General features: G+C 37.1%; 1 protein-coding gene across 1 annotated transcript; it reads left to right on the top strand.

Moving 5' to 3' along the window:
* The first annotated feature begins 8,609 nt into the window (after nucleotides 1–8,609).
* Nucleotides 8,610–11,231, top strand: LOC148691456 (NAC domain-containing protein 90-like). The gene is made up of 3 exons (XM_088684481.1): nucleotides 8,610–9,084; nucleotides 9,582–9,928; nucleotides 10,590–11,231. The coding sequence occupies exons 1-3, from the start codon at nucleotides 8,919–8,921 to the stop codon at nucleotides 10,935–10,937; spliced, it is 861 nt and encodes a 286-aa protein (XP_088540607.1). The 5' UTR covers nucleotides 8,610–8,918; the 3' UTR covers nucleotides 10,938–11,231.
* The last annotated feature ends 348 nt before the right edge of the window (nucleotides 11,232–11,579 follow it).

Raw genomic sequence — 11,579 nt, 5'->3', positions numbered from 1 at the left:
ACAAGGTGTTCTGCACTTTTAACAGCCACTAAAATCCAAAGAAACGAAAAGGAAGAAGACAGTGGCCGGTTAGAGAAGAAGGAAAAAGGAATTGGGAAAGAATGGGATGGGTTGGCACCGACGCCACCCAAGAGGCAGGGCCCGCGGCTGAAAATGAGATTAGATTGGGGGTTTTTGACTTTGGGAGAGAGGGAGCGGCGCTTCATGGGATGTTTAAATACTAGTATGAACAATATAAATAAGTAGATAAACCATCTTAAAAAAGTGGGCAAGACAAGACCTATATATGTTTAAATTTTATAAAATATAAGAAGCAGACATGCTTTAGTTTGCTTTTTTCTCACCAAGTCGTTTATAGAATTGACAAACATGATAACCAATTATCTGCAAATACGAAATATAACAGCAGAAACATGATTTTACCATCGGTCATCTGTCGTCATCGATCTGTCATCTAAATAGGGGTTTGTCGCTTCATAAGAATAAAAAGACAAAAAAAAAAAAAAAAAAAAAAAAAAGGAAAACAATGATGAATGAACGAAAAGTTTAAGAGATAATAGAAGCACCAACGATATTGAAAGAAGGGTCTGAGTTTACTATCCAAAGTTTTTAGGTTTTCAATATTTAGTACATTAAATTTTTTTCATTCCATAATTGAGACACTTTCATGCATCAATGTTGTTGATAAATCAAACGTTAACTGATGACGTGGAGTTTACATGGACAATGACTGGATGTCACATGTCAATATAAGGCCTATGTGGATATTGAAAAATTTTAAATTTAATTTGAAAAAATTTAAAATTAAAAAATATGGGCCGTCCTTTCTTACCTAACCCCCCCTTCCCTTCTCTCTTTTGCGTCCACCCAACCTTCCCTCCCTTCTTTCCTCTACGCCCACCCTCCTCCTCCTACCACACCCCTTCTCCCAATCCTCTTTGCCATCAAAGCCAATCTCTGATAGTCTTGGGCTGCTGGGTTTGGCTCTGCGATACCCCCAGTAAAAAATCGAATTGGAAACCCAAATCGGAAGAAAATTTGAAAGCTTTAAAAATCGGTTTGGCTGCTAGGTTGGCTCGTCACCACCGTCTTCTTAGGTTGCTGGGTTTTGTTCTCCACCGCCGTCAAATCTGGTAGATGTGACTCTACCACTGTCTTCTCCAGCTCCTCCACCCACTGGGTTTGGTCAAATCTGGTAAGTGGAGCCTGGATGTTCGAGCTCACGGGGTAGTCCATCCTCACTCCAGAATCGTCCAAATTTCAATCTCTTCCTACACAGTCTGATGGACCCTAATGCCTTCCAGTTCTCGCTTTTTAAGTCAACGCCAAGGATCGCCATAATCAAATCTGTAAATAGGTCGGGTTGGGGTATGGTGGTGAAGGAGAAAAGGTTTGGGTATAGAGGGATCATGGACAGAGAAGAGTAGAATTGAAAAGGGAGGGGAAGGGTGGATATGCGGGGGGTCGAAGAGGGTCGGGTGAGCGGAAATGAGAGAAGGGATGGAGGGTTGGGTGGCGGCAAAGGAGAGAAGGGAGGGAGGGTTAGGTAGGAGCGGGGGTGAGGTAAGAGAGGACGGCCCATTTTTTTTAATTTTTTTAATTTTTTAATATCTACGTGGGTTCATATTGACACGTAGCGCCCAGTCATTGTCCACGTGGGCGTCACATCACCAGTTAACGCCTGATTTAACAACAACCTTAACAAATATATAAAAGTGTCTCAAAATTATAACTTCAGGTACCATTCTAGGATTAAAAGGAAAACTTGTTGCACCAAATGTTGAAAACTAAGAAACTTCATGGTAGTAAACTAAGATTAACCCTTGAAAGAATGTTGAATGAGATGAATGCTCTTATATCAAATGAATGTGCAAACCCTTGGAATTATAACTACTTTTAGTACATAATTCATTTCAGGCAGGCCTTTATGCAAATGGTTCCCCATTTCTTTAAAAAAAAAAGGAGATTAGTTGTGGGACCCACTCAACATCGAACTTCAACGATCTGAACCGTCTATTTTGTAAGTCTCAATTCATAGATCATCCTTGCAAAAATTCAATTCAATCCGAAATCATATGCCGATTTAATTATATCACAATGAAATTTCATTGTTTCTTTTAGAACAAAGTGTTATTCATTTTAGAACAAAGTGTTATTCAATTTCTTTGAACTTAATTAGATGTCTCAAATATTTCTGATTTGGCTTATATTTTGCAAGGATAATCTAAGAGGTGCAACTTGAAAAATAGACGGTTTGGATTGTTGAAGTTTGACATGGTGTGGCCCCACAACTAATCTCTATTTAAAAAAAAAAAATAGGGATCCCTTCCACCTCTTCATTTTAGATGATGGACTTGTATATATTTCTCATTGGCATTCCGGGTAAACAATATAAAGTCGCATATTTTAACTTTGACTTTTTAGCCAAAATGATTTTAGAGATTGACAAATTCCTCACTTTAATCTCTGAGATTTAAAATCAATAGAAGTGGTCTTTGAAATTGTTAGCCGTCAATCATTTTGATCATTATGTGAAAAATCTCTGTTAAATTGAAGAAATCTCAACTTCAAGTGAAGAGGTTGATTAGACAAAAATACCTTAATCTAAAGGAGATTTTCATGGAATGACCAAATTGAACAATCTCAAATACCACTTCTATCGAATTTAATTCTCAGGGACCAAAAATTATGCCAATCTCAGCAACCAAAGTAAAGAGTTATGCCAATCTCAGATATTAGTTTGGCTAAAAAACCTTTAATTTTTCTAGAAACTATATGAACACTACTAATGTAAGTCTCTCTCCCATTTTAGACTCTATTCCATGTACCAAGTAAGAAGAAAATAAAGGATAATACTAGGGAGATAAAATTTCAAATTAAATTTTGTAAATTAAATGATATGGTTGTTGAGGATTGAATTATTACTTAAATATTGATTAAGGTGCTTATTTCCTATTGGTGACATATTATTTAGTCTGCAAGTTTGGTCTAAAAATCTAGTCAACCTAGCATTATATGCAAAATTAGATTACAAAGAAGTAGAAGAAAAAGAAAAGAGTTGAAATTATTTATTTATTTTTTTCTTCCTAGCATTACGCGAAATTTGTTCTAACTGTTGTAAAATCGATGGTGTGTATAGTGGAATAAATAAAACAAGACACAAAATTTGCGAGATTCCTCTACAGTCAGTGTGACTAGAGTACGTCTTCGGGGCAACGGTGGTGCTTTCATTATAAATTAGAATAATAGGAGTACAAAAGTAACTCTCTCTATTATCTCCTCTCGTCTTCCTCTATTTTCTCTCTTCCTCTTCCGTGAGTCTTCTGGCTTCTATACCCTTATTTGTTTTATAAGCAAAGAGAACACTATTCACTTTACAAATTTCCACAAATGAATAGTGAAAACACTGTGCACAAATAGTAACAAACTATTCATGTGGGCCATCCACATATTATTCACAACACTCCCCCTTGGATGGCCACAAGTCTTCGATTGACTCGTTAAAATCTTGATATGTTTTGGATGCTCCCCCTGATGAGTATCTTCCCTTGATTTCAAATTATTTAGGCCGATCGTTGATTATTTTGCTTCAGTCTCTTAGCAAGAAGAGTTGCCGAAAGAGGTGCTTTACTTGTTGTTAACTTTCCATAGGCTTGTTCTTAAACTGGGCTGAAGGGTCTTCTGATTTCCTCCAAAAGTCTGAATTTACTTCATTTATCTGGAGCTAAATTTGATTCAAGGGTGGTGGACACTTGATCTTGAATAGGACTTGTGATTTCTTTAAGGACCTTCGATACTTGATCTTGAATGAAATTGGACCATGAGGAACTTCACGTGGCAAGTGATCTTCGGCTTTCTTGAGGATGAATCAACATGTGTTTGTTGCGCTTGTCTCCATATGCTTCAATGTATCATTTTCACTTGCCTTATATATTCCCCTTGCAGAAGTGGTATTTTCCCTGTTTTTTCCCCATGCATGTGTGACATCTTCTCTTGTAGTATTTGTTCATTGATGCAGGAGTGGAATGCAAACCTTACATTTGAATGGTCCTTCACATCTTGGTGATTCATCCATGCGTGGCAACTTCAGTGTAAAGAACCAACAACAGGCCAATTATTCTGTGGTGTTGATGACTTGAGACCCAGCTCCATCAACAATTGAAGATGAGTACTTGAGAGCAATTCTAGGTAAGCAATCAGGAAAGTTCTAAGCAGTCGATTCCTCACCTAAAGTTTGAGTGGAAGTTCCGACATATTGCTTTCTTTATCCTTGTCTTTGCAGGTAAGAACAAGGACAAAGGAAAGAAAAGGGAGATTGCATGATATAAGATACTCTTGCTCTCGTTCCTGATGATATGAGATAATCTTGCTATGGTGTGACTAGTTTTGAAGAGGTATCTCGGAGGGGAAGAAAACTGAGTATTTCGAGATGCTTTGTTGAAGATGCATTCTTGGAAATGAGGAAGAGTTAGGTATTCTTGCAAGTCTACCTTGTTATAGAAAACGAAGGTCGACATATATAGAGATTTTTCAATAGTAAATAGTTGTGTTGTGCCTTTAGTCTTGTCAGCAACTGTGGTGTAATTAGAATAGTAAGATTTACGCGTTTTCAATTTTGTCAGAGATCTTTGACAAAGTTGTAAGCAATATCTGAAAAAGCTGAGATTGCGTTTGAAAAATGTTGACGAACTTTATCCTGAAAATATGGCTTTTGAAATTCGGAGAGCGGTGTCTCTTCGATTTTTGAACAAGTGGCTCTGTTGCCTCTTCTTTTTATAAAGACATTAATTGTGTTCAAAAGTATGCTCAGAAATTTGTTGCCTGTAGAAATTTTCCCTTTCTTGCACTTCTGAGATTTTATTTGACATCATTTTGCTTTCATCATTTCTAAAAATGGTTTGCCCATCTAACATTTGCTTAGATTTAAGTCTTAGAAGTGATACAGACGAACAACGTCAGGATAATATATGGTGCACGTCCTTCTTATCTTCTAATGGTCCTCTTACGGTTGGGGACTTTGTGATGAAGAATAACATTACCGCTACAGTGGTAGTTAGGAATTTTCTTACTCCAAAGGATAACAGAATCCTTTCAAAATAGTTTGATGAGTCGGCCGTTCAAGACTCCTTGGCTCTCAATGTTCAATGTGCAGACTCTGTATCCAATATGGGCCAACGCCTACTTGCTCGAACTCACCAAGTTAAATCATTGATGGCTGAAGTGGCAAGTCTTAAACAAGAGATCAGATGGCTCAAGCACGAAAATAGAGTGTTACACGTGCTTGCAAATAAATACTCGACGAGCATGAAAAGAAAGCTTGATCAGCTTCAAGAATCCGAAAGTTGGATTCAAAATGATCACGAAAGGTTCGTTGCTAGATTCCGAAGGCAACTAATGCCTTCCCCTTCTGGTGTTTTGTCAAGTACTGGGGTGCCACATGATCAATCTCGAGTGCCTCTCCTTTCTGGGGTATTGCCGAGTACTGAGACTTCACATGAGCAACCTTTGTGAAAGCTTCATCCTGTTTGTTTGTTTTAACTCATGTGTATGCACATATCTGTAATTTCTCGGAGATATCAATATATAAGCTTTATTTCATTCAATGCATTGTGCCAAATACAATAAAACATATACTTCACTAAGATGTGGTACTTCTGGACCAAATATCAATTTATCTTTACCCTCACGAAGATAAATGATCATTCTTAGTGTCTACATCATTTGAGTATTCAACTCATAATCTTCAATCCATATGATTCTTTAATATCATAAACATCATGGATAAGATTCGTGTTGGCATATTGTTTGATCTGCAGTTCGAGAAAAACCATAACCTCTTCCAAACACCCGACTTGACCACCACAGAAGAAGAGGGCCGCGAAACACAACATCGACAATTCAAATCGAAGAGTCAGTGATATCACGATTTAACTGTGAATCTTCCCCTACGTTCATGCGGCCAGATCAAACGGTCATTTTGCTCGGGGTTTCCAATAGAAACATCAAGTACTGCCTCTCTATCCCTCTCAATCACCCTACCTTCAACCTCATCCTCTAACCACGATCTAGTATGATAGTTGATTAAAGATGTCACCAAAAAATTTGGGTCAGCCACCATTCCAGGGGCCGGATTGGGACGTCCCCCTCCAAATCAGGGATCCATCTGTCCACCCAAACACAAACCTGATTGCCACTCATGATTTGCCAATGTGAATTCAAAGCAATAACATCTCTATCAGCCAGGATACTAGACAACCCCCAAGAAGCCCTTCCACCTTTCTTTGCTTCGAGGAAAGAGCAATTAGGATAACACCTGCCTTTCAAAACTCGAGCCCATAAAGAATCAGGCTCCATTAATAAGCGCCACCCTTGTTTCGCCAATAAAGAAAGATTAAATGCCTTGAGGTCACGAAAACCCATCCCCCCTCTTGCTTCGGCATTCCCAAAACTTGCCTACTAACCCAATGAATTTTTCACTCACTAGCTCTTTGGTCCCACAAAAAATTTGTGACCGCTTCATCAATTTCATTGCAAAAATTTGCAGGGAAACAGAAAATATGCATTGGGCAAGCAGGGATAGCTTGGGTAACCGCCTTAATAAGCACTTCGCGACCTACTTGAGAAAGAAAATTGTGCTTCCACCCTTGAATTTTAGCTAGGACTTTATCCTTAACATAAGCTAAAGCCTCCCTTTTCGATTTTCCTCAAACCGTAGGAATGCCCAGATAGTTCCCTGGGTCATCAACTTGCCTCATTCCCAAAGTATCATAGATAACATCTCGAATGACAATTGGACATTTGCCCCAAAGAAGATTGAGGATTTTTGTAAATTCACCTCCTGCCCCAATGCCCTACAAAAAGCATTTAGTAGGTCATCAAAAAGTTTAATTTGGTGCCCATTCATTACTTATACATATCCTTAAAGACTCGAAAATATCATTATTTTTTTTATTCGTATATTGACATGGTTAGTAAATAAGAAAAAACACCTCACGATTTATACCAAAACATTTTAAAAGTTCAGATGGAAGACAAAACTCATAATCTATCTACTTTTAAGCCTGAAGTTTTTTGGTTTCGTTCTCTCGACACAGTGGCACTTGCCAAGTTGTGGGTTGAGGGAACTTGTGGCTTCAATTAAAGCTCATGGTTGCTGATTGAGGCTGGGATTGCAGTTTGAAATTTGGAATCAAATTCCCAAAAACATGGGTGAAAACCCCAATCCGACGAGACCACCACCGCCGCCAAAAAGCCTCCCCTTTCAATGTACGCGAAGACGCTGTCGGGTTCGCTCGGAGGCATCATGGAGGCTGCGAGTCATGGTCGGTCCTGAGTTTTTTGAGGCACTGGACGACACTGAAAATATGCCCCAACATAACTTCACATAAAATAATTATTTATCTTAGTATTCGTAGGTTGTACATCAAATATTAAAGAAAAGAAACCCTTTCACATTATGACTTTTTTGATAAATGATAAGATAACTTACACTAAACTCATCAGAAATATGGTGAAGGAATTCAAAAACAAGTCCTTGAGTGACAAGCTAAACACTTTTAACTAACTAATCTACAAGCTACTTGCACATTACGAAACCTTTGAAATGAATTTTTCATATTTAAGATCTCTAATTTCTATATGTAAGCAACAAATGAAAACAACAAATTGCTACTACCAAAGGGCATATGGTAATTCAACTATGTTTTTGCTTTTCGAGCGCTCATGAAAAGTTGCAGTTCATTACAAATATATAAAATTATAAGGGAAAAATTATACAAAGAAGTGTAGGATAATATTTTTGGATTGTCAATAACAAAACTTTTTTCAATAAAAAGATAAGGACAACAATTTATTACTTAACCATGAAAAAATTATCAATAGATACAAAAAAAACCCAAATTTATATTTAGACAAACTTGAACATGATTTTGCGAGTAAATTCAAATTGAAAACAAAAAACCCCTACTGAAAATGCCACATTTAATAACCTAATTAATGTTTGTTTGTTATTTAAAGTAGACATGAAAAAAAAAAAAAAAAAAAAAAAAAATAGGAAACTACCCCTTTATGTTGAGAGAGGGAATTGAACCTGGGTGGGCATGGAAACATAAACCAAATAAAACCCCCCTGCCATCTCAAATATATTGCTGTTTAAAAAGAGCGTTTACTATATATGAAGAATAAAACAAAACCTTATACATATATGTACCAACTTAATTTTTTTTTGGTGCCCCTCGTTTTTTTAGGCCCCAAGCGGTCGCCCTGATGGCACTGGGCTAGGGCCGGCCCTGCCGCGAGTCTTCAACCCATCGATTTCATCAAGACCCGGTTCCAGCACGATCACACCGGCACCTACAAGCGAATTGTCCACTGCGGTTACATGTGCGACGTGACGGGGTGGGGCTGTAGTGGTTACTTGGCTGGGAGAGGTTGAAGGAGAACTGTTCATCTGCTTCTTCTTCTTTCTTTTTTCTTTTTAAGTTTTTAATTATATAAAACTAAAAATGGTCTAAATATTAAAATACTAATCGTTGTGAGATGAATTAAAGACGATAAACGCAAATAATACAACAGCGTGTGCAGGGTAAAAACAGGCATACTGACTGATTCCAACAAGTTAAGATGAGGCGCAAAGGCTTTTTTATTCGAGCACAAGCGCGGAGAACGTTCCAAAGCAAATAAAAAATCTGTCTTTCCCTTCTGCTTTCGCTCGGCCTCCTTTTTGCGCGATCTCATTTACATAATTTCAATCCATTAATTCCATCAGTCGTCTGCTATATATATAATGATTGAAACATACGTATCGGACAACATATATAGAAACCTGAACAACTAGCTAGCTTTGAGCTTTCTTTATTTGGGTAGCTGGAAGTAGTTTTTGTAGGGTTAGGGTAGAGGGAGCTGGAGAGGCAGATGCAATGGAGGATTTACCACCTCGATATAGATTCTACCCAACAGAGGAAGAGTTGATTTCGTTTTACTTGCGCAACAAACTTGATGGGAGGAGTGGGAACTTGAACCGAGTTCTAGACCGAATCATACCCGTTGTTTACATTTACGAGTTTAATCCATGGGAACTCCCACGTAATTCGACATCTCTCTCTCTCTCTCTCTCTCTCTCTCTCTCTCTCTCCCTCTCCCTCTCTCTCTCCCCCCCTTTTAATAATTACTTGTTGGATTTATGCTAGCTTCTGGCTTGCTTAACCATGGAGTTTACACCAAATTATAGCTAGTGTTTGCTTTTCATCACTTTCCCTACGACCATGCCAGTTTTAGGATAATGAATGTTATATGTGTTTGTTTAGAACACTAATTTACAGCATCGGTACATTGTTGATATTCATTGAATATAATATGGACATAAATTTAACGACAACGGTAGTTTTCGCACCGGTTATTTATCAATAATCACTACCCTAACTGATTTCAATTTCCTTTTCTTTTTGGTATGTGTGTGTGTGTGTGTGTGTGTATGCAGATGCAGTACTTCAACTTATATATATTTCGATATCATATCATTCTCGAATTAGTTAGTTTACACTTTAATTAATTAATTAGGTTTATAATGAACTATTTAACAGAGGTTTCGGGAGAGGTGAGCCATGGAGATTCAGAGCAGTGGTTCTTTTTCATCCCAAGACAAGAGAGTGAAGCTCGAGGAGGGAGACCGAGACGACTCACAACAACTGGGTATTGGAAAGCAACAGGATCTCCAAGCATTGTTTACTCTTCCAATTCCAATTACAATCATGCCATAGGGCACAAAAGAACCATGGGTTTCTACACTGGCCGAGCTCCACATGGAAAGAAAACCGAGTGGATGATGACTGAATACAAAGCCATCGAAGTTCATGCAGATCATAATAATCAACTATCAATGACAGCTTCTTCATCAAACACTAGTACTAGTACTCCTCCTGCTCCCACGGTCAGTATACGTGCTAATTAATTTCTTATCTCAAAAGTAACATCCATGTTTTAAAACTTCACAAAACTTGAAATACATCTATTAGAGAGGCTGTCAACAAGCTTGTCCAAATAAAATTATTGTTTTCTGAAACTTCATAAATTCAACTGGAATTATCTACGTGTATTTGTGAGACAACTATCTAGTTTGCAACCTGATAACATAATTGGAGAACTATTCCGATTTATAGTATAATGACATAATTACCTGATAACATAATTGGAGAACTCTTCGGATTTATAGTATAATGACATAATTAATCAAGTTGCTCTGTGTGTGTATGTATATATATAACATATGGTTTTGAGAAATTACAAGTGATATATCCCATAAATAATATAAATTGGGCGCACAAAAAGACATTTAATCACTTTATAGAAGGGACACCAGCAAAACTGAACATGTTAGTGGTGCCAATAGCTATATATAACAAGTTAACAACAAATGAAACCATATGACAGGACCACACTGTTTTTAAGCGACTTAATTGATGTAGTACGGCATTGATCAGTTTTAGTGCAGTTAATTATATGCATCTAAACCCATTTAACTAACCAAACTACATAATAACTAATATTATTAAATATTATGTTGATATATATTTTGGCATGCATACAAGCAGTTAAGGGAAAATTTCAGCTTATGCCGAGTGTACAAGAAATTGAAATGCCATAGGGCATTTGACAGACGACCTCCAGGGATTGAGATCACAAGAAACCCTACCTTCATCATTCAAGCAGCTCCTGCTCAGGGTGCAAATCATCTGGATCAAGGGCTGACACCGTCAAATAGGAATCCTCAGAATATTGGAGATAGAACAAACTTAAGCTCACTGGACAGTTCATCCTCAGGAGACCATGGCTCTCAATCCTCTCAACCAGAACAAAGTTGGACTTTGCCAATGGCCGTTGATGATGAAGCTATTTGGGAATGGGACGAATTAATGGATAATTGGCTCCATTGGTTTTAAGGGGTGGACAAGATGAAATTGAAGAAAAGATTACGTTTCCACAAATGAAATGTTTAGCTACTAGGAAAATGGATTAATGCAGGTGGAATCATTTGTAGGGTTTAACCGTTCTAACGTAAAGTTTGTGCTACAATTTGGAAAAGAAAGCCAAATTCATATTGTACTAAACTTGCCCTCACAAGTCTAGCCTATCTTGATCTCTTTTGCTTCGTTTGAAACAAAAACCAGTAAGTTCTTTGTCTAATGTGTTTCATATGTATTATGTACGTTTCTTGGACTATTTTGTATAACCTTGAAGGTTTGCAGAACTAACTAATAGAATTTATCACTTTGCTTACATATATAATAGTTATGTGTTGGTAATATTAAAATGATGAGAATTGTTATGATTGGAATCCAACTGATACAAGTATTTAACCATATTAACTTTTATTTCAAGTATGCAAAAATGATATTTTTTTTATAAGCAAAAGTTTGGTCAAATTCTATTTTTGAAGTGAATTTTCCTTTTTTACTTTTTTGTTTTTTTTGTTTTTTAATTTGCGTACACTCTTATGTGTGTGTGTATTTTTTTATTTTTTTTATTTTTTTTTGCTTTTAAATTGATTAAATGGAAAGAGAAAATAAGAGTGTGAAAATCAT

Source organism: Pyrus communis, chromosome 14 (genome assembly GCF_041283825.1).
Source record: "Pyrus communis isolate YQ-2024b chromosome 14, ASM4128382v1, whole genome shotgun sequence".
NCBI classification, from domain to species: domain Eukaryota; kingdom Viridiplantae; phylum Streptophyta; class Magnoliopsida; order Rosales; family Rosaceae; genus Pyrus; species Pyrus communis.
This window is presented reverse-complemented; position numbering and strand designations above follow the sequence as displayed.